Here is a 27309-nt window from a genome sequence, read left to right as displayed (position 1 = left end):
GAAAATACTTGTGAATTAACAGACGTATGATTTTTATAGTACTATGTTATAATATTTAGTATGTAACATTATTATTAATGTGGTGCGCCACTTTACGTAATTGTTTCTTTTATGAATTTCTTTAATATTTCAGTAAGATTGCAATACCTTCTGCATTTTTAATTTTTCTTTCGTTTCCTAACTTACACCTTTTTAAGGGTTATCTACGGTTGCCTCTGAAATCCTTAATTAATATGAGACGCCTCCACGTTTTAATAATTCCTTAGTTTGGTGTGTTCAGATTCAATTAATAACCAAGTAAAATTAAGAAAATCAATTCTATAAAATGTTGGCTCTTATTTCACGCACGTATGTGAGTGTTGGCTACTTGGAACAAAATCCGTGAACTAATCAAAAATTTACATTCACAGTGTTTCAATAGCGCGATCTTTAACAAATTACTGTATTTAATAATGTTCTATATCACAAAACTATGTCACTTATAGTACAAAATGTCCCTCGTTTCATTCCAAATCAGAAGCAACATATTTCTGGCTGAGCATCATCTAGTAGTCTCCTGTTGGGGGCTTTGCTGGTTCTTGCTGCCAAGTGTGGAGAGGAAGTTTGTTTCATAATCACCAACAAATTCGTTTGGTCATTAGTGGTTTTATTTATCACCACTATATGTCAACTGTATTTAAAGAATATAAACTACTTTTTTGTGTGTTTAAGTTAACCCTTTAAAGGAACAATTTAAGTTAGTGCTGAAGTGGAGAATCTCCAATTGGAATTAAAAAATGTGAAAATCAAACTCATGTTGTTTAAAAATTATTTTTAATAAAAGTCGAATATATCACACTTCACTTGCACATACATACACACATACACTTACAAAAACAACTAACAATGTTGACTGTACAAATTACAGGGTTGTATGTCACTAAATCTTAGTGGCATATGCTGCATAGTAATAAATAAACAATTTGGAACAATTTTTTTTAGGGGAGATAGAGTATTATTTGGTTTTGTAACTGGTAATATTGGAAAGTTATGCTGTCTTCTTTGAATATAACACATTTGTTTTCTATGAGTTTCATAAGTAGTGATGGAAAAGAAAACAGCATTTTTTTAACATAGCGCAATATCACACTAGCTTTGACTGCATCCGAACATTACCAGAGTTCTAGCAGCGTATGAAACTTATTTTACTTTGAATTTAGACACTATTATAACAAACCCAACTTATTTTATATCATTTTAGTTTGATCCAGATGTGGTGTTAATGATAAGGCACTTTTTTGACTGTTTATAAACTAACCAATACTAAAACGATAAGTGACTCCACTACTCCATAAAGTATTACTTTTATTAAAATTTAAAATTCTTATATTTATACAACTGAAAACATTTTACAAAACGGAATTATATTAAATTACCGCTGAAAGGTAGTTAAATGTCTGTCTACTCTAGAGCATTAATTGGTGCACACTTCAATACAGTGAGCATTATTCGGCGCCTAGTTTTTATTTCTGAGGTTCAATTATATAAGCATAGGTAAAAAACTACGTAGCAGCTATGTGTGAATCATGGTATTGTTTTATCTATAAAATATATTAGGAATTGGAAACTGTGCCATTAGGACTAAACTCTAATCCTCAAAGGGGGCGGACCCTCAGACACGTTAAGATCAAGAAAGATATTTGTCTTGTGTTTGGTGATGCTATTTTGTATAGTGGTTCCATTGTTACATATTGGTCATTTCAAGAGCCACATCAAGGTAGGTTCATTAGACATTTTGGGTCTTTGGGATGAAAGTGAACCTAAAATGAAATTTAAACTCTACTTTAACATAAGTATAATTGTTTTGACCGGATTAAAATAAGGTCACGCAAACAATTATAATTTGATATTATCGAAAATAATATTAATTACTGTGCCTTACACACTGATTACTTTAAGTCACGCTTATTATCTACTCTTTGAACAGACTAAAATAAGAAATGAAACCATAAAAGGCTTTTTGACAGTCGGAAGAAAATTTTGTATATTTTAAAATGTTGTAGAGTTATATATTATGCATACAAAGTTAATTGTCTCATTGTTCTCTCCCGGAGTATGTAAAATTTATGTTTCTTTTTCTTTGTTTCAACAGGGGTCTAAAATCTGCCTTCATCTAATCAGCTATGAAGTAGGCCGACCACTTATAGACCGTCAGAACGAGTGCACTTGGGTCTACTTGTCTACTTGATCCTCACAGAGTTCTGGGCTTTGACAAGTAATGCAGTGGAGATTTTATGTCCATTGAAAGACCAGACATACTCATTTCACATGACTTGCTTGGACAAGGATGTGCCTAACTTGATAACACATCACATCAAGTGAAGTGTTATCAAACTATCTTGTACGTGAGAAGTATATCAACCTGCAAACACAAACATTTATAGCGTTTGATTGAATTAAAAATTTAAAAATATATATATTTAGAAAAACATGTTCACAGGCCTTAATATAATTGCTAGAATGTTTTACATGGGATTTAAGGCCTTACACTTTTTTAGTGGTTGAATGAAATTTACATGATTATCGTAGTTACAAGATTGCATAATTAATACAAATTTTTGAAACAAAATTCATAATTATGTACAAACATGTGCACAGAGATAGGTATTACTTTTTTAATATGTTACTAAGTATTCAACAACCAAATGAACACCTTTCTGCACAAAATAAGGGCTGAAAAAAATGTAAAACACAGAAGTTAATTATATATATATATATATATTAATTATATATATATGATTCTTGCATGCTAACTTTTTAGATGAATTTCACCCTATTTTTATTTGGCTAAAAAATATACATGTAATTCTAAAATAATTAACTTCTGTGTTTTACATTTTTTTCAGCCCTTATTTTGGGCAGAAAGGTGTTTATATATATATATCGTCTGTCATTTGTAAGAAGGGGCTAACCTACAAAACATAAACTTTTCAGGAGAGCAGAAAAACAAAATGAGCAGACTGTAATGCATCACTGTATTTTAATTATTTATGGTTAGCCCCTGTCATATCTTAAAAACTATTAGAGATACAGTTATCCCCTTCTTACAGACCATGAAGGATGAAAGAAAACATGTATTTCTGCAGTTAACTCATTTTCAACAAAAATGTAAGATGGCCCCTTCTTACAAATGACAGACGATATACATATACACAAAGTGTTTTATTTGTTTGAAATTGTACATGTATTAGCTGATTTATAATACATACACAATTCCATCAAATTTCCTGATTATAAATTTGTATAATTTTTTTAGCATAATTTATGTGCTCTTATAGCACAACAAATAAGCCAATAGAATTGTATTTGTGTAAATTTTAAAAGTCATATCAATACCTACATACATCATCGGGTAAATTCCAATTAAAATTGCTGCCAACTTAAAAATGTATTATTTAATATTTCACATAGGCCTATATTTCGGTAACATTGTCATTGTTAGTAACTTTACTAATTACACTTTTTGCCACAGAAAACCAACTACGTACTTGGCTTATGGATATAAATAGGTAAGGCCTCTAGAACAGACCAATCTGTGTAGAAAAATTAAAAACTAAAAAAAAAAAACTCCTAGTAAAACAAATTATGAATGTACATGGAAACTTTTTCAAATTAATTCAGTAAAACTCTCTTAAAAACTGCACTGTCGAAAAATTTTCCTGCTTAATATGCAGGTAGTTACATAATTGAATTAACAGGTTTTCACTCTCATGATTTTCAGAATTAATAAATCGAATATAATTGTGTAACAGTCAGTATCCTCACTGCAGAAATTTACAGAATAAAAATAATTAATAATTTAACATCAAAAATTAATAACACTGTATATATAGTACATTGTGCACAAATTATTATATATTATATTTTCCTTTTAAGCTTGGTTAATCTAAATTAAAGTTTTGTAACATTTAATAATGTTCAATTGTAAATTATGAAAAGTATGTAATTTGACTACATAATTTCAAATTGTATCAGTAAACGACTTTGTTTATTTAATTGAAATTTTAGAAATCTTTATGAATAATTCCATACAAGAATTACATAACATAAATGTTTAATGTTTTCTAATTTAATTAAATATTAATGGTTTCCTTAATATTACATATTAGTATTACATAGTCGAGGAGTCACACAGATACATAAAAGTTACCAGTGAATGTGCAGAAATGATGTCAAACCAAGCACTGTTTGAGTGTTACTTTATTCAAGCTGGTTTAGCACAACACAGTGATATCCAATCAGACCTGCACAACTTTCGGCAGTGTAAGCCTGACGTTGCAAACAGCTTATCAAAATAGGTTAAAGTAGGCTCCATAAAATATTTTTTTCCTGTTTCCTTGAAGGTATTTAATTAATAAATGGATTGTCTCATTACAACTAAATGATGCAACGTTTTTCTGGTTAACTGGCATTAACAAAGTTCAGTTAGCCACCAAGGATAGGAATATATCGTCTATTCGGAGGAAGGCAGGGTGGACTGAACAGCCCTATTTGCAAGCTAAGCTGATGCCATTGTTCCTGCAGTTGCTAGATGTAGGCAAAGCCTGAGATTAACAGTCCCTGTGGCTTCGCCGAGCACATACTAAGCACAGAGTTTCAGGTTTTAAAGAATTTTGAACTTAGTTTCTAGTCATCAAATTAATCTTTGAGATTTTCCCCTCATGTATAATTACTGTTTTAAAATTTTCTCACCATTTTTTTTTTTTAAATTTCAGAATACGTAAGTTAATTGTATTGTGACCTTCAGGCCACATGTGTTTAGTTTTTTTTCTCTTCAAGAAACTAAACCATTAAATTTGTACGTTAAGTTATTGTTCTTAAATATATTAAAATATATAGTTAAATTTCTTAAAGATTCAGCTTGGTGAACACAGATTACTATTTGATGGGTTGATAAAAATTTGTATGCCAAAAAAAGAAACTATTAAGATGTGTAGGCTCATATTATAGTCATTGTTCCTTTTACGGTGTTGATTTTTAAAGCATTTTATATAAAATTCTAGAGGCAAATAATTGTTATAGTATTTTGTTTCAATAGAGGCTAAATGGCAAAACTGTGTTGTCAGACTCTGAATGACGGTTACTGCGCAAGACCACGGGCTGTTTCACGGGACCATAGCTTGGCGGCGCTAGCGGCGCGCTGATCTGGTTCAAAGTCTTGTTCTGCAGCAGAACATTTTGCACATTTTTTTTTTCGTTACTAACATAATTGCAAAAAGTGCAAATTGCGGGTAGATACGTCAACATTACGGTGGCTGCAAGTACTGTCACGAAGGTTTGGAAAATACTGAAGTGCTGTCTTACGTAGGAGTTGAGTTCATTTTTATGAAATAAAATTAGAATAACACAAACGGACTCAGCCCCTTCATAAGCCAGACGTTTATGTATGAGAAACTCGTTGGGAGTCTGGCGCATTTTACTCGGCGGAATGCTGTGACATCAGGGGGTTAGGAGCTCCAAGCATCGAGTGGTCACATCGAGATGTCACACATGTGGGGTGTGTAGTTCGGTAGACGCCTGTCGCGACAAGGCAGGCCTTTTCTACGTCGTGCTGGTGTGTGTGTGCTCGCTGGTAGCTGTGGCCGCCTTGTTCTGGTCTTTCACCGAGCAACAGTCAGTCTTTGACAGCCAGTTGGTCAGACTGTCGTTATTGTTTAGAATGGGTGTTAGTATATTCGAGACTTTAGAGTAGTCTTACTTAAATGGAGACAACGTCATGTAAATATGTCGGTTTTACTAATAATATTTGGTTACTTTTTTTCTGACCTTCACAATTTTGGGGGATTTAAGCTGGCTAGCCAAATTGTGATTTTGGTGTTTACTACAGTGTGATTATCTTTTGATGCGCTGCAGCACGTAGGTTTGTGCAATTATTTTTTAAACTGAATAAAAGTTGGTTTTAAATTATGCCTTTCTCAGTAACAACCGTTTTTGGGAGAATATTTCCATCAATAAAACTCGTTTCTCTGCACGGCATTTTATGTATTGGAATCCCAGTACATTCATCATTATCCTTTTTGCCTTTATAAAAATAATTTTTGAATACCGCGATACCTTCACTAGGGGATTCCAAATATATATTTTTTATCAACGATCCTTTTTGGTGACTGAGTTGACGAGCTGCCAGCAAAGTTGTCGGACTGCAGTGTCTCCAGTTAAGAGGCACTGATGGAAGACATCTCAGTGTTAACTTTTCTTTTAAAAAGTCAACTCAAAACTTGGCTCAAAGAATACTAGCTGTACACTACTAAATTGTGCAGGCTTTGTAGAAAAAAAATAGTGTTATACATAACTACACTTTTTTGACACGGTGGTTTTATATGTATCAGTTTACATTACCGGGATACCAATTTTAAATGATTAGTGAGTTTTTTTTTCCCTTTCTGGATGTAAAAGTTTTTACTTACTGTCTTAATTCACGCAAATACATCCTACCAGTGCTGATCCAAATATTGATACTGATATTACCAATTTTCTTTATTACTGTAGATATAATCAGAATTTAATTTTCAAGGGCACATCGCAATGACCTTGTGTAACAGAAATCGTTGTCCCTAAATGACAATTCTGTGCAATTGGATTCATGTATGTGATTTTTGACATCAGGTTACATCGAGCATGGTATCGAAGCACCAGCATGTTCTTGAATGGATGGTTTACCACTGCTGGTCGATGTGGTTCCAGGCTGTACGTCCACCGACAAGGCCGAGTCGCACGACGGAAGACTCTCAGTGACGGACCAACCACGTCCACCGGTGACGGGTGGTCCCAAGTCCAGGAACTCTTAGTTGTGGCTGCCCTGCGCACTGCCACGAGCCCTCGTCGCGGCCGCTGTCGATGGCAAGTCTTAGCCGGCCGCAACATCGGTGGGGCGGCATGGTTCGTCTAGCGTCCCGCGGCACCGCACTTGCCTCTGTCGCCGCGGCGCGCCGGCACCACGGGCTAGTGTCCGGGCGGAGGGGGGGGGATCAGTGTCCGTGCTCATCGCAGGAGCAGTGTCCGTGCTCACCGCAGGAGCACCAGCAAGCAGCCGACGACGAGCCACGCGCGGGAGCAGGTCGCGACTGTCGAGCCGGAGTGCAGGCTCTTCTGGTCGCGCGGGTAGCTGTCCTCCGACTGCTGCTGCTCACCTTGAGTTCCAACAGCACCCACACTGCACATTACAACCAGTCCCCGGGACAGGCGCGCGGCGCCGGCGTCGGTATAACGAACTCTCCCCAGAGAAGCGACCCTGAGCCACACACACCCGTCAGGCGAGCAGCGGCCACATCGGGGACGTCTCCTCTGCAAAGCAAACACCAGCCTCGAGGTGCGGCCCGCCCAGTGTCCGCACGAGTGTCAGCCGCTCCTCCCGCCCGTGAGCTTCCGCGAGCCTGCGTCACGCGGAGCACGCTCTTAGCACGACACTTCATGGTGCGGTGCGGGCGGCGTTATTTGGACAACACTTGCACACTGCAGTCTGCTGCTGCTCGTTCCAGTCGGCTCGCAGTCACGGACGCAGGTCGAATCATGCCATTTTAGACACTAATGTGTAACTTTTGTAATTTACTTATCACTATTTTGGAATTTTTTTTTTTTTTTTAACAAATTGAGAATTCGAAATCATTCTAATGAAGAACACACAATTGAGTTGTCCAAATAACTAACTACAGTTTAGGTAAGAGGGTGAGGTGCCAATGCTACGTGCAATACGGGCACATCACGCAAGTATGCACTGCTGGTTACAGCAAGTGTCCACTGCAAAGACATGCGTGCAAACAAACAAGGATCAAGGCTCGAAGTGACTAGTGCGGGCACGGGCGATGCAGACAAACACAGGAACACACAAGAGTTATCTAACTACGGGAGTTTGCTACTGAGCTAGGGAGTTAGGCCTACGTCACACAGGCGACACATTCTCAAGGGAGAGTGTTATATCGACACACAGTTACACTACTGCTACGTCACAGAACAATGCAACACCAACTGAAAGCTGCAGTTATGATTGTGCAAGTTACCCAGGATTGTGTGGAGCACACACATGCTTTCTCATTGCTTCTGAATAATATCTGATTGATTTGTGGCATTAGATTTTGTAAACATCATCAAACTCATCTATCTTGATATTACTCCTTCCAGATTTCTGTAAGTTAGCTTATATGTATAGCACAATCACATTCTACAGTCCTCATCTTAGTAATCTTAAAACAATTAGCTGAATATCAATATTTCATGATTTTCAAAAGCGAACAGAACATAAAATGATTTATTAGTTGCAGTGTGTATTGAAATAATTTACGCTAACATGTGATAAATTTTGGCATCAGGTATTAAAACTTTAAAATTATAAAAAATGTAATATATAAGATCAACTATTGCACACACAGGTCATCTACATCACTGTTCTGTTCGCCTGTTCACAGTACTGCCTGCTCCATGCATGCAAGGCGTGTTATCGTACTCCAGTGAAGCATGCCCCTAGTCGCACAAACAGTTTGATGGTGCGGTTAGCAGTGTCAACATTAAGCAGCGAAAGTTATAAAATGTGCTTGCTATGCTTCAATATCATGCAGTGCACATGCATTTACCAAACAATTCATGCTTTAATACACCCATGTTTATAAGCACCCTTGTAAACAAAGCTCCTGACCAAAAGTTACACACAAAATTTTAGCATCAAAAATTATTCAGCAAACTTGTGTGGCTAATTTTACTCCTTGTAAACCTTGATAACAGAATATTTAAAGCAAGGAATAATAGTTAAACTTATTTAATTAGTCGACAAACTGAAATAATAATACAATTTGAAGACAATTTTAAAAATCATTAAAATTATTATCTGATGTTGCAGTTGAGCTGTGAGATAAAAATTTTAATGTTATTGGAAATTTACTTCAGAATTCTTGATGTTAGTGTAAGCTGCAGAGTAAAAGTAAGCCTCTTCATATGAAGGGTGATAACATCAGATAGTACTTGGAGTGTAAAATTAGCCACAGAGAATTAGAAGCAGGTCCATACGTACGCCGAGGATGAGAGTTAGTAGCTGTCCCTTGATGCTGTCCCAGTGTCCGTCAAGTTAGTTTTGTGTTAAGTCTGTCAAGTCAATCAGAAAAAGAATTAGTTGAGACTTAAAGACAATAGTAAGAACTAATAACCAATCAGCACTCTATCTGATGTGAATATGAAACTATTTCCCTACACGTTTGGCTCAAAGCATCATTACTTAAGATATATTTTGGAAATAGTAAAAATGTTATTTTTCCAAACCTGTGGTCAAGAAACGCATTATCATTCCCAATGAAGAATTTTTTAAAACATTCTCATGTTCAGTATGTAAAGATGCAATATTCAGGAACATAATGATCCAAACAAAACTTTTCTGCTATGAAACACCCTACATATTTATCACAAAATCAGACTTCATGAATTTCATTGTATAAATTATAATTTTGTATTTATTTAAATACACTAATACACACTTATACCTATATTTGTTAGTACTTCATATACTGACATGCACAATAGGTTAGTTATTAATCAGCCATCTTCATGCATCCATTAGTTTCGCAAAAGACTGAAAGTTACTTAAGTTACAACCAAATAACGTTTTTGCAAATTCGTTCAGCTGGAAAAATTTTATGAGTAAAGATTTTGCAAATAGACATGGTTTAGCAGGTAAAGAACACACAGAAGATTTTAAAAGAGAAAGCTACGAATTAAGTCGTATGAAGTAAGTATTTATATATTTTGGAGAAGCATGCCCTGTCTACTGGAGGAAACGTGTTTTTGTTTTGTTTCCAAGTAAACTTTAAGAGACCCCTAATCTGTTACTAGAGTCAGTGTACTGGGCCTTTCAACAGGTCGTGCCCGAGTGACTTGACGGCGGAGGCCACGAGGTGGTAGCCTCTGCAGTGCTCCCTGCGCTCACGTGGTGGAGGGGAGCACACCTTGCTGCTCATGCATCTAGCGGCCAGAAGGGCAACACTGCCATATGCACGCTAGCGGGGCAACGCCTATCCCCGGCTGGGTTGGTCCCACGCCGGGCGCAGCCTGTGGCTAAGTGACGACACGGATAGTGGCAAAGCGCCCGTCCAGGTGAGTAAGCCTAAGCCTATGTACACGCGGGCCAAAGGGACCTCGGTTAGTCCCACACCGGGCGCAGCCTGTGGCGGAGGTGACGGCGGTGGTAGAAGCAAAGCGGCCAGAAGGGGAAGGCCGCGCCAGGCCGGCAGCTACCTGCGTCCAGGATGTGGTCGTCGACGTCAGTGTGTAGGGACTGGTCGTCGCGGGCGGGGACCTGGGGCGACGCCACGCCCTCATCCTCGGTGACGTCGTGCACCTGCGAGAACCAGCTGAAGCCCGAGTTACCCGGCTTGTAGGTGCCGCTGGTCTGCGACGAGCAGCCGAACCACCAGTGGCCCGCCGAGCGGGGGAACGGCGGGTCTGCCGTGTCCACCTGCAACAGCAGCATTGGTCACAGGCTGTCCACCTGTCACTACAGCATTGGTCACACGCTGTCCACCTGTCAATGTAGCATTGGTCACACGCTGTCCACCTGTCACTGCAGCATTGGTCACACGCTGTCCACCTGTCACTACAGCATTGGTCACACGCTGTCCACCTGTCTCTGCAGCATTGGTCACACGCTGTCCACCTGTCACTGCAGCATTGGTCACACGCTGTCCACCTGTCACTGCAGCATTGGTCACACGCTGTCCACCTGTCATTGCAGCATTGGTCACACGCTGTCCACCTGTCACTGCAGCATTGGTCACACACTGTCCACCTGTCACTACAGCATTGGTCACATGCTGTCCACCTGTCACTACAGCATTGGTCACACACTGTCCACCTGTCACTACAGCATTGGTAACATGCTGTCCACCTGTCACTACAGCATTGGTCACACAGTGCCAGGTGGAGCTATCCACCTTCGGCAACATTGGTCATGCAACGCCAAGCAAAGCTGACCAACTGTGGACAGCTAGTGTGAGATGGTCCTGTAGCATTCAAACAAGTCAGAAATGTCAAGGTAAGCGATGGAATCAACAAGCAAGGATGTAGAAGGAACAGATTACCAGAGGGGTGGAAGAAAGATAAAAAGATAGCAGAATGGTAAAAGAAGATAAATACCACTAATTGGAAGTATAAGTCCATCATCATATGATCATTACATTTTTTTTACTTTGTGTAGGTTACAATATGATGTCATTCACTCTTTTATAAACTACATTTTATATACCAACTCCAGCCACAATGGTTGTCAACATGTGGTAACTACTTACAATTACAGAAAGGCCACGGAACAGTTGGTCAATAGTGTGAAATAGAACAACATTAAGAGAAGAGGGCGGTACACAATAAAGGGATAGGAGGTGTTTATTTAGTTTTTACATTCATACAGATTCATAGAGTGGGACAGTGGTCTACGAACCACCTGGAAACTGGCAGGGTGCTCATGATCCATACGTACGCTAGAGTTTGGGCGCATACAATAGCAGTAGGCTTCCTAGTACACGCGACCACCCAACAGGGCTCTTTGAAGGATGGAGGGTACTGCAGAGAGAAGTTTGAATGAGAGAACTCAGGATCTAGAGTAACAGAAGGAAAAGCTGATCTTTGGAGCTCGGGAAAATAATGATATAATTTGCACTTACAGCTTTTGAATGTATAGTGTAAATGTACGGGAATTTAATCTAGTTCCTTAGATTCTGTTTATGGAGGTCACAAATGCATGGAGCTGAGTATGCTATCATTCTGAGACATTGACTGATTAGTATCACATAGAGGGCACAGTTCGTTGGCTGTGTCTAGTAACATAGGTTAAACCTCTGCGTGATAGCAGTGGCACTTGTCCTAAAAAAACAATATGGAAATCAATTCAATAAGCAGGTTTAGTATAATCTCATATTTTACCAGGAATAGTGTGTTGTAGACTGCGTCTCGCTCAACAAAAGGAGTGCGAGAATAGGCCACGTACCGCGAACGTCCTGTCGTTGAACCTGTAGTACGCGTTCTTCTTGAAGAAGTACGTGTAGCCATTGGTGTACTGCAGAGCCGCGTCCAGGTTGTCGGGCACTCCCTCCCAGTTGGCGATGGGCTTGGGGTAGGTGCTCTTCACGGGAGGACGCTGTGCTGGGTCGAACCTCCAGAACTTGCTCCCTGTGCAGTGCCACGCCACTTTCAGACAACACCAGCAGCCACCGAGTAAAAGAGAGCAAAATAAGGTCAGAAGGAAATCTAAAGTAGCTAGAATTTTGGTTAGCACGATATGCAGAGATGCTTAAGGAACTATAACCTCCAAGAATAAAAGTGATCTTTGGTTGCACACTTATTACATTAAGACAATATTTATGTACTGAGAAACAAAATTAAGTTTTTGTAACCAAATATGTTTTGGTAAAACAAAATGTAATTATTATTTCAATTTGCCATGTAACAAACTATTTTGGATTGCTTTTACAAACCAATATTTCGAATAAGCATATAAACCTTATACTTGATCGATGAAGACAAGTTGTGAACCATCCCCACAGAACACTACTGAAAGACCCCACAGGGATACAGAAGACACTCACCCTTGTAGAAGTATATCTTGCCGTTGCCGCTCCACACCATGGCCGCATCCAGGTTATCGGGGATGCCTGTGAAGCCCTCCGAGATGGGCTTGGGGTACTCGCCATCCATCTTCTTGCCCACGTACCTCCAGTACTGGTCGCCCTTGAAGAAGTACGTCTTGCCGTTGCGGTATGTGAAGGCGGCGTCGATGCTGCTGGGCAGGCCCTTCCAGCTGCGGGAGATGGTTCGAGGGTAGCCGAAGGCCACTCCTTCTGGGGTCAGCTTCCAGTAGTCGTCGCCTGCGAAACACCGAACCCTCTAGCTCCACCTTGCGCCGCACAGCGAACGAGCAGACACGAGGAAACCTAAGGTTTAATGGTGAAGGTGTTCGTCAAGTGGATCTGAACTCATTATTGTTCAAGCAGGAAGAATGATGAGCGACGCATACTCCTGCACATGCTTTGTGTACTTGATGTCTCCCTGAACACTTCCTATGGTTTCACCCCATCTCTCCTTCAGGTTGACTCTCTATGTTCCCCAGTCGGGCAGTCTTATCTCATATTAGCCATACTGACCCTGACTTAAGTGAGAAACAACATAAGAGAAAATAATGTTAGCTTATTGTGTATTTTGAAATTAGGTCAATCAGTTTTCGTTATTTTTAACACATATATTAGTCTGTATAATAATAATACCAAAATGTAACCAAGATTGATTTTTAAAAGAACAGCCGACGAGGAACAAGTCACATCGGTAAGAGTACGAACTCATAACTGACAAGAGTTGTCTCAATAAAAAAAAAACTATTTAATGCACTGGCCTTCCCTCTGGCCCAGCTGTCTTATGCAACATCTCTTATTGTACTGGTTGGCATCAGCAGATTAACTAATTAGATTCATTCAGTATAATACAGTGATCTTTTTACTGATACACACTGAATTCCTCAGATATGCTTCTATTATGGTCGCTAACAAACTGTTAATGGAATTTTTATGTAATAGTATCTCTCACCGAAGTATCTATACCAGCTTGAAGAAGTACAAACTGAACTGGAGAGCTTACTTCAGGGATTAATTGGTTTTTAATAACATTATATAAACAACGATATTTCAGATTTAAATAGGCCTGGATACTTGGCTGTCAGATAAAAAGAAATAGTACTTTTCCTTATAGCCACGGTAACTATATTGTAAGTTTCGCTCGGTGACAGGCTAGTTCATCCAGAAGACTCACCCTTGAACACGTAGGTGGCGCCTTCAGCGGAGTTGAAGATGGTGTCGATGGAGCCGTCTCTGCACAGAAGGGGATCCTCGTTCGAGGTCTTCTCGGTGCTGGTTGGAGTGGACTTCTCCACGGTGGTGGTAGGCGTGCTTTTCTTCCCGTACAAGGCCTGGACACCGACTTGGCACCTCAGCATCACGTATTCACATACTCAGCACATGCGTCTTGCCATTGATTACAATTCACGTCATTTTCTTACACTCACGCTATTGCAAATAGAAGTACCCCCAAGGCTTTTATAGGTTTCAAAACACTCATGTGGACATTTAATTAATATAAATGAAGTGTTATAAAATATATTTTGTCTTTTCCTTGTCACATGATAATTATGTTTTAGCGTGCACAATTCCCAAGGGCCACTGCTGAAAGCCAAACATATTCAACCATTAGCTTTTTCAGGCTGCAAGCCAGACCTATTAGAAACAGCTTGAAAATTGTTTCAAGTACAGTATTTTAAACATAATGGAAAGTAACTGAACTTTGGCTACAAGGGAACACGGTATTCTTCCTACACATAATAAACAATACAACTATTAAAAATAACTTAATATTTATAGTATGTTAAGAATTTTGTAATAGCGACAATAAAAAGCTTGAGAATTTTTATTTTACTTTTAAACTTGAACTTACTGTCTCGTCGCAGCGAGATCACACATGGAAACACTGCCCGGAACAGAAGATTGAGGGAGGAAGCGGCCATGGGCTATAGCAAGAACACCCCAAGACTTGTCAGGGACAATGTCGGGAAACACAGGGAACTGAAGTCAACACAGCTGGAAAGGGACTCGAATACGGTTCCTCAGGTTTGTGAGACTAGTGACTTATCATTAGTAAGGAGCTATGCTTCCTGACTTCTGTGGACTTGGTTATGAACGTTTCATTTTATTTCTGCAAAGAGTTTCGTAAATTAACTTTCAGAAAATGTTATATCTAAGTAAGTTTGGCAATGTGTAAGTTTACTTTGTCAATAAATGCCTTTTACGGCATATATTTATTTAAATAGGTTTTACACATTTGTGTGTATATCAAATTAATTAAAAACGAATTTAGTTGCTTTAAAATTCTCTTACATGCAACACATGACTCGAACAATTTTTATTGATTATCTTGATTATTATGCTCAGAATAATTGTTGCTGTCTGTATTTCTATTGATTGTATTTGTTAGAATACCAAGTTTTATTATTGCTGCTTCAACTCCAACCATACCAGATTGCAAACAGGTAGCATTTCGTTGCTAGCACGAGTTCATGAAGATGTTAACAAGAATATTATGTCTTTAAGAATGTTTGCCATGGTTATAGTTAGGCCTGTATTCTCACAGAAGAGTCAAGCACGATGAAATTACACGAAAAGACAAAGAAGACTTGCTAAGGTGGTCTGACAACCAGCAATACTGCCAGCGTGGGCAGGGAGGTGGGTTGTTGCGGCCAGGAGCCGACAGACCACGGGCCTCCTGTCCCTCCAGACCCTCACCTGGATGCCCTGCACGTCGTCCTGGTCCAGCATGAAGTTGGCGTCGTAGCCGCGGTAGAAGGGCGCCATGAGCGACGACCTCACGTCCGAGTGGGACAGCCCCAGCGAGTGGCCGAACTCATGAGCAGCCACTTGGAACAGGTTCGTGCCTGCAAGCATCGTCAACAACTGTCATGTCTCTGCCTCAGACAGCCCCAGCGAGTGGCCGAACTCATGAGCAGCCACTTGGAACAGGTTCGTGCCTGCAAGCATCGTCAACAACTGTCATGTCTCTGCCTCAGACAGCCCCAGCGAGTGGCCGAACTCATGAGCAGCCACTTGGAACAGGTTCGTGCCTGCAAGCATCGTCAACAACTGTCATGTCTCAGCCTCAGACAGCTCCAGAGAGTGGCCGAACTCATGAGCAGCCACTTGGAACAGGTTCGTGCCTGCAAGCATCGTCAACAACTGTCATGTCTCTGCCTCAGACAGCTCCAGAGAGTGGCCGAACTCATGAGCAGCCACTTGGAACAGGTTCGTGCCTGCAAGCATCGTCAACAACTGTCATGTCTCAGCCTCAGACAGCTCCAGAGAGTGGCCGAACTCATGAGCAGCCACTTGGAACAGGTTCGTGCCTGCAAGCATCGTCAACAACTGTCATGTCTCTGCCTCAGACAGCTCCAGAGAGTGGCCGAACTCATGAGCAGCCACTTGGAACAGGTTCGTGCCTGCAAGCATCGTCAACAACTGTCATGTCTCAGCCTCAGACAGCTCCAGAGAGTGGCCGAACTCATGAGCAGCCACTTGGAACAGGTTCGTGCCTGCAAGCATCGTCAACAACTGTCATGTCTCTGCCTCAGACAGCTCCAGAGAGTGGCCGAACTCATGAGCAGCCACTTGGAACAGGTTCGTGCCTGCAAGCATCGTCAACAACTGTCATGTCTCAGCCTCAGACAGCTCCAGAGAGTGGCCGAACTCATGAGCAGCCACTTGGAACAGGTTCGTGCCTGCAAGCATCGTCAACAACTGTCATGTCTCTGCCTCAGACAGCTCCAGAGAGTGGCCGAACTCATGAGCAGCCACTTGGAACAGGTTCGTGCCTGCAAGCATCGTCAACAACTGTCATGTCTCTGCCTCAGACAGCTCCAGAGAGTGGCCGAACTCATGAGCAGCCACTTGGAACAGGTTCGTGCCTGCAAGCATCGTCAACAACTGTCATGTCTCAGCCTCAGACAGCTCCAGAGAGTGGCCGAACTCATGAGCAGCCACTTGGAACAGGTTCGTGCCTGCAAGCATCGTCAACAACTGTCATGTCTCTGCCTCAGACAGCTCCAGAGAGTGGCCGAACTCATGAGCAGCCACTTGGAACAGGTTCGTGCCTGCAAGCATCGTCAACAACTGTCATGTCTCTGCCTCAGACAGCCCTCGCCCAATCACTGGGGGCATGCAGATTTCGCGAAAATATTTAGAGACTAGATGAAAGTCAAAACACTGTAGCATTGTATGTTTTTCGTGATTGTGTGAGTTTATCCCAGGTACAGATCGATTGTTACAACACCAATCACAGTGATTCAGTGCGGGAGCAAACGCGTCCTGAGTGGCTCGGTCAAATAAGGCAACGACTTTTCTCGCAGACGGCCGCCAATCACAGTGAAGAAACCACAGGTACGCGTACACCTCGTTGCAGTCTAATACGCATTCAGATCTTTTCGCGAAGAATACCTGCACCTACCAATCACGAAACACAGACAATGCTACAGTGTTTTGACTTTCATCTAGTTTCGAAATCTTTTCGCGAAATCTGCATGCCCCTACAGTGATTTCGTATTAGGAAGAAACCTTGGAGGACATAGCGAGTGAGCACCTCGGAAGGACTTGATGGTCCAGGTCTCGCTGTCGTCGAAGTGCGCGTCGCCGCCGTACACCGGGAAGTAGGCGTGCGCCAGCGTGCCTCCGGGCCCGTCGAAGGGGTCTCCGTCGCCGTGCTCGCCCTTCTCGAAGCGCACCTCGATGTGCACCTGGCCCTTGCTCTTCTGCGTGAAGCTCACGTCCGTCACGCCCGCCCACACGTTGAAGGCGTTGCCCAGCTCCGCGTCCACGTCCTTCTGGCTGAGCCGCGAGGTGCTGGGGTACTTGGCGATGCGGTACGTCAGGTTCTTCACCCGCCAGCGGCTGCCTGCAACAACACACTGCCTGTTTCTCCAGCAGTACACACACACACGCCTTGCTCGTGCGTAGTACACACACACACACACACACAGTGCATCACTCATCTCAGGCAGGAGCGACACAGTGGGTGACTCGGAACAATACATTCTGAGAGTTATGATCTCCACTAATACAATATCTGACGTCATAACGTCTTATAAATCCATGAACGCCGGCTGCACGCACGAAAAAAGAATGATTCATTGTCTCACGTTCCTGCCTGAGCCGAGAGTGCAAAAAAAAAACGGCCAACCATCCGTGCGAGGAAAATCTTCTACAATATCGAACAGGTTAAGGCGGGCTTTTTTTTAACTTAATTGTTCGCGATCATATTTAAACAAATTATTTGAATTAAATTTGCAAAAAAAAAAAAATAATATTTGAAGATAAAAAAAAGTATGCAATTTTTTTCGTCAATGTTTTCTTACGACGTTATCACGTAAAATTATTGTCCGTAAACCGACTTTACAGACAAACCCCCCCCCCCCCCCCCCTTATTTTTAACTGCCTTTTTCTCCAGTAGATACGACATATTCCATACACATACATACATTTCACACTCAGCTAAGGCAGAAGTGACTGAGCGGGTGGGTTAGGTCATAATGTTGTGACTCGAAAAAAAAAAAAAAAAGATTCTGAGAGTTCTAATCTCTCCTAATACAAGTATTATTATTTTTTGTTTATAAATAAAGTATATCACATTTTTGTTCAAACACTGCCGAGAGAGCGGATCCTCGTACCGATACAGCACTCGGGATATGACTTCAAACACTGCTCAGTAAAAATGAATTGTTCCGATCGGCGAGCGAGCAACATGTCGGAATGGACATCGAAAGCACATAATATAATAAACAAGAAACGTAGAAGAAACCCTCAGGACCTATATCACAATCACGGCTGTTAAACTGAAATTTGTATCCCAACGGCAACAGTACCAAGCAATAGATATCAAACACAACAGAAGAATGCTACCAAATGTAACTAAGATGTGAAATTTTGTCCATGTTCTGTATTTAAACAAGAAGTGCTATAATTCGGCTGATCTATAACTGTGTATGAATGAACAGTGCCCGGCTAAGAGTCTTCTGGTGGAGTCTGATTGGCTGGCTCGCTTGTGGCCACCCAGCAGCAGTGGTCTCAATGTCTTCTGGTGGAGTCTGATTGGCTGGCTCGCTTGTGGCCACCCAGCAGCAGTGGTCGCAATGTCTTCAGGTGGAGTCTGATTGGCTGGCTCGCTTGTGGCCACCCAGCAGCAGTGGTCGCAATGTCTTCTGGTGGAGTCTGATTGGCTGGCTCGCTTGTGGCCACCCAGCAGCAGTGGTCGCAATGTCTTCTGGTGGAGTCTGATTGGCTGGCTCGCTTGTGGCCACCCAGCAGCAGTGGTCGCAATGTCTTCTGGTGGAGTCTGATTGGCTGGCTCGCTTGTGGCCACCCAGCAGCAGTGGTCGCAATGTCTTCTGGTGGAGTCTGATTGGCTGGCTCGCTTGTGGCCACCCAGCAGCAGTGGTCGCAATGTCTTCTGGTGGAGTCTGATTGGCTGGCTCGCTTGTGGCCACCCAGCAGCAGTGGTCGCAATGTCTTCTGGTGGAGTCTGATTGGCTGGCTCGCTTGTGGCCACCCAGCAGCAGTGGTCGCAATGTCTTCTGGTGGAGTCTGATTGGCTGGCTCGCTTGTGGCCACCCAGCAGCAGTGGTCGCAATGTCTTCTGGTGGAGTCTGATTGGCTGGCTCGCTTGTGGCCACCCAGCAGCAGTGGTCGCAATGCCTGTTCCACCTGGCCGCGTGCCGCGCTCTGCCAACTGTTGCGAAACAGACTGCGTCACGCGGGAATACACAACATCTGGGACTGGACCTGGGACGGGAAAGCGGAACAGGCTTCACGCGGATCGAACCCGCCACCCAGTGCCTCCCTCCACCCCCCTCATCCTGCAGCTCCTTGCGGTCTCGGCGCTACTTTGTTCAGTTAAAGATCTCCCACACGCTTTGTGTGCCATTTGAGGTGGATTATCTGCGACAAAAACATTGTGCAGCTGCGACTCCCTAGGCGCCTGCCAGGCTCGGATCACAAGCCGTACAGTGTTTTCAACTTACGTGTTCGCGATTATCCTACAGCAGAAGTTTGTGGGTCGAATTCTTGATCATCCTGAATGTTGCTCATTGCTTCTGCGATTGAGACACGAGTCAGACATACTGTTAAAAAAAAGCATCGTTTATTCAACCACCTAATGGAAGTAATTAACCTTTCAATTCGGTACATTTCTTTCTTTCTCTTTACTTTGTGCAGGATAATGTGAAACGCATGGGAAACGTAACAAGTTTGTTGAGCGTATTTCCTACACAATAAACTTGTTTTGCTTTAAATTGAGGTCTTAAGGCCGTTGCAAACTATAGCTCTCGGTTGTGTGAGTTCCGTGTGTTTGAAGTTTCCACGAGCGGCAACAGACCAGCTGGTAGCCATTCTTGGAGCGTATCTAGCGCCGTGGATCCAGTATTCATTACTAGCGCTGTGGATCCAGTAGCCATATCTAGCGCCGTGGATCCAGTAGCCATATCTAGCGCCGTGGATCCAGTAGCCATATCTAGCGCCGTGGATCCAGTAGCCATATCTAGCGCCGTGGATCCAGTATTCATTACTAGCGCTGTGGATCCAGTAGCCATATCTAGCGCCGTGGATCCAGTAGCCATATCTAGCACCGTGGATCCAGTATTCATTACTAGCGCTGTGGATCCAGTAGCCATATCTAGCGCCGTGGATCCAGTAGCCATATCTAGCACCGTGGATCCAGTATTCATTACTAGCGCTGTGGATCCAGTAGCCATATCTAGCGCCGTGGATCCAGTAGCCATATCTAGCACCGTGGATCCAGTATTCATTACTAGCGCTGTGGATCCAGTAGCCATATCTAGCGCCGTGGATCCAGTAGCCATATCTAGCGCCGTGGATCCAGTATTCATTACTAGCGCCGTGGATCCAGTAGCCATATCTAGCGCCGTGGATCCAGTAGCCATATCTAGCGCCGTGGATCCAGTAGCCATATCCAGCGCCGTGGATCCAGTAGCCATATCTAGCGCCGTGGATCCAGTAGCCATATCTAGCGCCGTGGATCCAGTAGCCATATCTAGCGCCGTGGATCCAGTATTCATTACTAGCGCCGTGGATCCAGTAGCCATATCTAGCGCTGTGGATCCAGTAGCCATATCTAGCGCCGTGGATCCAGTAGCCATATCTAGCGCCGTGGATCCAGTAGCCATATCTAGCACCGTGGATCCAGTAGCCATATCCAGCGCCGTGGATCCAGTAGCCATATCTAGCGCCGTGGATCCAGTATTCATTACTAGCGCTGTGGATCCAGTAGCCATATCTAGCGCCGTGGATCCAGTATTCATTACTAGCGCTGTGGATCCAGTAGCCATATCTAGCGCCGTGGATCCAGTAGCCATATCTAGCGCCGTGGATCCAGTAGCCATATCTAGCACCGTGGATCCAGTAGCCATATCCAGCGCCGTGGATCCAGTAGCCATATCTAGCGCCGTGGATCCAGTAGCCATATCTAGCGCCGTGGATCCAGTAGCCATATCTAGCGCCGTGGATCCAGTAGCCATATCTAGCGCCGTGGATCCAGTAGCCATATCCAGCGCCGTGGATCCAGTAGCCATATCCAGCGCCGTGGATCCAGTAGCCATATCTAACGCCGTGGATCCAGTAGCCATATCTAGCGCCGTGGATCCAGTAGCCATATCCAGCGCCGTGGATCCAGTAGCCATATCTAGCGCCGTGGATCCAGTAGCCATATCCAGCGCCGTGGATCCAGTAGCCATATCTAGCGCCGTGGATCCAGTAGCCATATCCAGCGCCGTGGATCCAGTAGCCATATCCAGCGCCGTGGATCCAGTAGCCATATCCAGCGCCGTGGATCCAGTAGCCATATCCAGCGCCGTGGATCCAGTAGCCATATCCAGCGCCGTGGATCCAGTAGCCATATCTAGCGCCGTGGATCCAGTAGCCATATCCAGCGCCGTGGATCCAGTAGCCATATCCAGCGCCGTGGATCCAGTAGCCATATCCAGCGCCGTGGATCCAGTAGCCATATCTAGCGCCGTGGATCCAGTAGCCATATCTAGCGCCGTGGATCCAGTAGCCATATCCAGCGCCGTGGATCCAGTAGCCATATCCAGTAGCCATATCCAGCGCCGTGGATCCAGTAGCCATATCCAGCGCCGTGGATCCAGTAGCCATATCCAGCGCCGTGGATCCAGTAGCCATATCCAGTAGCCATATCCAGCGCCGTGGATCCAGTAGCCATATCTAGCGCCGTGGATCCAGTAGCCATATCCAGCGCCGTGGATCCAGTAGCCATATCCAGCGCCGTGGATCCAGTAGCCATATCCAGCGCCGTGGATCCAGTAGCCATATCCAGCGCCGTGGATCCAGTAGCCATATCCAGTAGCCATATCCAGCGCCGTGGATCCAGTAGCCATATCTAGCGCCGTGGATCCAGTAGCCATATCTAGCGCCGTGGATCCAGTAGCCATATCCAGCGCCGTGGATCCAGTAGCCATATCCAGCGCCGTGGATCCAGTAGCCATATCCAGCGCCGTGGATCCAGTAGCCATATCCAGTAGCCATATCCAGCGCCGTGGATCCAGTAGCCATATCTAGCGCCGTGGATCCAGTAGCCATATCTAGCGCCGTGGATCCAGTAGCCATATCCAGCGCCGTGGATCCAGTAGCCATATCTAGGACCGTGGATGCAGATGCAGCGACCAGCGACCTCGCGTGGAGGTGGTTAGGTCTGGCCTCGCCGCGGACAGGAGTCGGGCCTGACTGACTCCACAGATGACGGCCCAGTTGCCGCGGAACACAGTGATCCGCCGGCCTTCTGGAAGTCCGCACAGCAGAACCACCAATCCCTGCACGGCCCGCATCCACTCGCCTCTCCGTGCTGGAGGTCGCGTCGACGTCAGTGAAGAACCGTTCATGATAATTAGAGCTAATTTACTAACTTTGCCGAACAAATGACCTACAATAAATGAAGCGTGTTTTCTTCGTAGTTCCAGACAACTGTCGCTTCACAAACCACTCCGGAGCGCTGTATTCCGGTGCAGATAGTGTGAACAGCTGCGAATATGGAACAGGAGTGTGTTTACCGAGTACTGCAAGTCTCTGAAGGTTAACACCGCCAAATTATTCTTGCGAGAACTTCCTCGAAGCAAGTGAACTTGTTACATGCCAGTCTACGAAGCTAATTGGATAATCTGTTCAAATGATTATATCTGTAAAAATAAAAATAAAAATGTGAACAGTGCACGGGCTCAAGGCCGTGTGAGGTCTGACAACGAGGCCACGTGCAAAAACTCAAGACAGATATTTAGTCCGTGCTTGAAATCGGTGTTGTTTTCAAAGATCTTGTTGCGTCACGATCATATCACCGGGACAGCGTAACCTGTGACGTAACCGTATAACCTGATTGAACGCTATTTGGTTCATTAAAAGAAACTGTGCAGGCTCAATCGAAGACCCGGCTACACAAGTTTGTGGGATCGAGTGTTATTGCCACCACGTCGGTGACAACTGACAGTTGCGACAGACTGGATCAGGAGGAGAGGCAGACGGCATGTGCTGCCAGTGGCACTACAGCACTTGAGTGCTGATGAAGGTCACAGCCTAGTGTGCGCAGGGTGTCCACAAGGAAAAAATATTTTGTACCAACTTAGGCGAGAAAAAAAGTACTAAATTATAATTTTTTATGGTTTTAACAATTTAGGAAGTTATTATGGCATTGCAATGCTTGAACTTAAATTTCACACCACACACACAAAAATTCCATAGTTTTTAGAAATAATTACGCTTAATAATAAAACATATTGGAGTTACTGTAGTATTATTATATTAAAGAAAAAAGTACTAGATCTGAGCGTAAATGTACTAGACCACTAAAAAACTTATAAAAGTACTAGATCTAGTAGGACAGTACTAACTGTGGACACCCTGAGTGTGTGGCGCGTCGCTCCACTCCTGGCCAGCTGACGTATCCTCATGACAAGAAACAAAGAAAGCAAGCAGGCATCCAGAGGTTTTCACGCTATCACCATCCACTAAACTATCTTCTATCTAGGTAAGTTATAGTCGACTGGTGAAGCAATCTCAAGGTCTCTTTCCTCTGCCCGTCCGACTGTCGCTCTGGCCGCACTTAGTCGTTTGTGAAGAGAGAGGGCGAGATAGTCGAGCAAACAATAAACCAAAGACGCGAGAACACGGGGAGACAAAGGAAAACAACGCTCTCGGAATACCAACTTTCAGGTCGAGTTGTTCCGTGCAGCCGAGAAGGAACAGAAAATTCTGATTTACCCCATTAGAACTGGCTTCATTTAAGCTGCGATGGAAAAAAATAAACATACAATCAATGCACACTAATAATACATTATTACTGATGTTTTAGTTTAAGCGTAGAAGCACGGACATAGCCACGCTAATATAAACAATCAAACGAAATTATAAGATTTGAAGCAATGCAGGGAGTGACGTCTCGACCGTATGCTGGTGCAAGCATTCTTGCAGTAACTTTAAAGCTATGTGAGGAGATAAGGAATTTATGTTAGTATTTACCTAACCACCTATATCACCAAACCGAACATTATTTTTGTTATAGTGTACAGCCACTTGAATAATGTGTAACCGTCCATACAAAACATTCCACTAAGGTTATTTCGATCCAGTTCTACAAAGCGACAACATTTGAGTGTGGAATGACAGCCCTGATACACTCTTCCATGTCGGGCAAGACTGTCACCGACATAGTAAAGTGTCCTGAAGACGACTCTGTAAATATCTCCAGAGGAGTTGCTGCTCCAGACAAACAGAGGGCTAGCTGGTGTACTGTTGGACAGCTCGTGAGTGTGACTGCTCTTTGGACAGCTTGTGAGTGACTGCTCTGTTGGACAACTCGTGAGCCACTGTTGTGGTTCACACACGAGGGTCAGCCTACTCAGTAATTTTTGATATTGTCTGTACATTTTATAATATAAAATTTCAAGATTAGAATTCAAATTTGATGATTTTGCTTTGTAAATATTAACTTACTTTAGGTTTCCTGGCAGTAATACAGTTTATATTAAGTTCACAATTATTTATTGTTTGGAATAAAAAGGGTAAAAAATTATGAACATTCAATAACGGTAATTTTTACTTTAAATTAATATCTAAACAATATGTTTCAGTCCCAAGCCAGAGGAACGCCTGCTTATTTTTGGCAATTCGTGCTCACTGTTTCACGTCACGTTCTCAAACAAATCACTGAAACTAAACCAGTTTATCTTCTTGATTGTACGCTGTATCCTCTGCGGTGTGTTGGCGCAGTTAGAATCGCAGTCAGTTAGGCCAGGAAACATCTATGAACCTACATGTTCCAAGCGTAAGGGTGTGTTTGGTTGGTTAATGCAGTGCTTGAGGTCCTGCGGGCACTGGAGACACAGAAGCCGGGCCGTGACGGGTCCATGAGGCACGAGTCACTGCAGGTGCCTCATGAGGCAGAGCTGGCCGGGCCATGCTGCAGATAAGCGCGCGCTATCTCTCAGATACCGCTCTATCGGCCTCCATCAGCCTCCCCCTGCCGCGCGCCACAGTGCGGCCAGGAGAGTGGAGGAGACCCGCATGGGGCTCCGGGGATCCGCAAGGAAGCCACAGGGTCCCTGGTCAGTGGCTTCCGAACCACAAGCAACACTCGCGTCCACCGCTGTGTCCCTGCGCCCTGTAGCCTCGACACTGCGCTCCAACACAACATTGATTTAGAGTTCTGTTGATAACAATACAGATGTGAAATCGCCAAATGAAGTAAAAAAAAACAATAACCCCCGGCTTAATTTTACTTATTAATGAATGTATTACTCAAAATAAGTATTTTTTTTATTATTTCGGTGCGCTGCATTAAAATATTGAAATTGTCATTGTCTTTGAAAGATTTGTGCAATGGGAGTGCATGACTTGATGTAAGCTTTTGGACATACGCCAATTGCTAAGCACATGTATGTCTGTAGAAGAAAACTACAAAAAACCCAAAAGACAAAAACACAAATTATGGAATATTATGTGGTGTTTATATCCTGTTGACAACATAAATTTTTTGCTTAATTTGTGTTTTTGTCTTTTGTGTTTTTTGTAGTTTTCTTCTACAGACATACATGTGCTTAGCAATGGCGTATGTCCAAAAGCTTACATCAAGTGAAATTGTCATTGTTATTCACGTTACATATCGCGACTCAACTGTGGGCAGGGGGTGCTAATAGCGAGAGTGCTCGGATGTTATCCAGTCCTGGATGCGCACGCACTTGCCGAGGAGCGTGGCCACGTGGTGCTATGTGTCCGGCCACAGTTCCAGTTCCTCGGCGTGAAGGGTCGCCCTCGACTCTGGGAGCCAGCCGTGTGGCGACACCTTCCTGCAGCTCCGCCGAGCGTCTTCCTAGCACAGCCTTGGTTGCTTACAGCCAAGGTATTCCAGACCCCGTGGCCAGAATCTCAGAAAACACGATTCTCAAACATACAAACACGATTGAGGTGTCCCTGGCATCAGTGAAAGATAAAATTCCAGCCGAAGTCCAGCCGGTGTGTGCAGGGAGTCCATGCTCACCCACGATCAGATACAGCAGAACTCTCCTACATAACCAGCATTGAATGCAACCAGTTCCACACAATAGTCAACATCCCACATCAGAAGGAAAGATACATTCGAGAATCAGTAGAATAATCAAAAATTAAAAATAAACAGAGAAGATGAATACAGATTAAGTAGCACGTGGCAGTACATCGCCCAGCCAGCTCGTGACAGCCGCGCTGATGCTCCACTGACCTGCTTCACCAGAGCGACACAGAGCAGCGTGCTCAGGAATGCCCGGACCGAGGCTCCGGGCAGGGGGAAGGGGGAGGGGGTTATTACGCCCCAACTCATCGCGAGACGCGATTAAGTTATTCCAGGCCTCGTCCGAAGCACTCGGCGGCAAGACATGCACACAGCCAGTCTCTCCTCCGACCGACCCCAGCATGCGCCAGAAGTCAGCCTTCTGCCCCATGTCACTGGACTGGGTTATGAAAAAAACATTTCGAGACAAATAATATTTGTAATAAATCTTTGAAACAATAAATTTTCCAGCACATGCTATTTTTTTATTTATGAAAGATTGAACCTTTTTCTCATCTTACACGAACTACATGTAAATATTTTAGTCATCGAGTGCCCGAGTAACAGCTGTTTAGGTCAAACCTGCTTCGGGTGGAATCTGGAAGTAATAACCCACTGGCCTCTAGATGTATGTTTCCTATCAGACACCGCGAAACTAGCGCTCTATCGCAGCAAGGAACGAACTATTCGTGACGTCATCGTTCCGCCCCTTCTACCACTCCCTTACCCTCCCACGCGACTTCCCGTGACTAATAAGCATATCGGGTGGAATCTGACTCGTCACTTCTCCGCCTATGCTCGAACTGCAATTCCCATGACGTAGGTGGCATGAGGATGCAGGAGAAGATTTTCAAAATGGCGTCCCCGTAGTACATGTCCTAACCATCGTAACTCCTTCCTATCACGATTCATTTAAATATCCACTTGCCATAACTCACCTCCTCACCTCTACGTGGTTATTAATTAGGTGGAATGATGAAGCAAGAAAAATTAAAAATCCCAAATGGCAACTGGCAAGCGGGGCACTCGATGATAATGGCCATCACATAAAGAGCAACGTTCAGACGTTCTTGAAAGTGTTCGCTACGGAGAAACCTATGTCTCTCCCCTTACCCTTCA

The 27309-nt window shown here is 43.6% G+C and overlaps 1 protein-coding gene across 6 annotated transcripts in view; it reads right to left on the bottom strand.

The window, feature by feature from the left end:
• Nucleotides 1-6407: 6407 nt before the first annotated feature.
• LOC134532171 (matrix metalloproteinase-14) overlaps nt 6408-27309 on the bottom strand; it is a 53030-nt gene continuing 32128 nt past the window's right edge. Inside the window, exons 4-10 of one of the 6 annotated variants that reach the window (XM_063368552.1) lie at nt 17176-17487; nt 15333-15481; nt 13810-13966; nt 12597-12875; nt 11999-12180; nt 10255-10474; nt 6408-7412 (exon numbers count right to left, since the gene is read on the bottom strand). In XM_063368552.1, coding sequence (XP_063224622.1) covers nt 7378-7412; nt 10255-10474; nt 11999-12180; nt 12597-12875; nt 13810-13966; nt 15333-15481; nt 17176-17487 — 1334 coding nt within the window. In that variant the 3' untranslated portion in view covers nt 6408-7377. The remainder of the gene's footprint in view (nt 7413-10254; nt 10475-11998; nt 12181-12596; nt 12876-13809; nt 13967-15332; nt 15482-17175; nt 17488-27309) is intronic. The other 5 variants (XM_063368551.1, XM_063368550.1, XM_063368555.1 and 2 more) reach the window with 5 other exon arrangements.

This window comes from Bacillus rossius, chromosome 5, assembly GCF_032445375.1.
Source record: "Bacillus rossius redtenbacheri isolate Brsri chromosome 5, Brsri_v3, whole genome shotgun sequence".
Lineage (NCBI taxonomy): Eukaryota > Metazoa > Arthropoda > Insecta > Phasmatodea > Bacillidae > Bacillus > Bacillus rossius.
The sequence above is the reverse complement of the archived record's forward strand: the minus strand, read 5'-3'. Positions and strand labels throughout refer to the sequence as shown.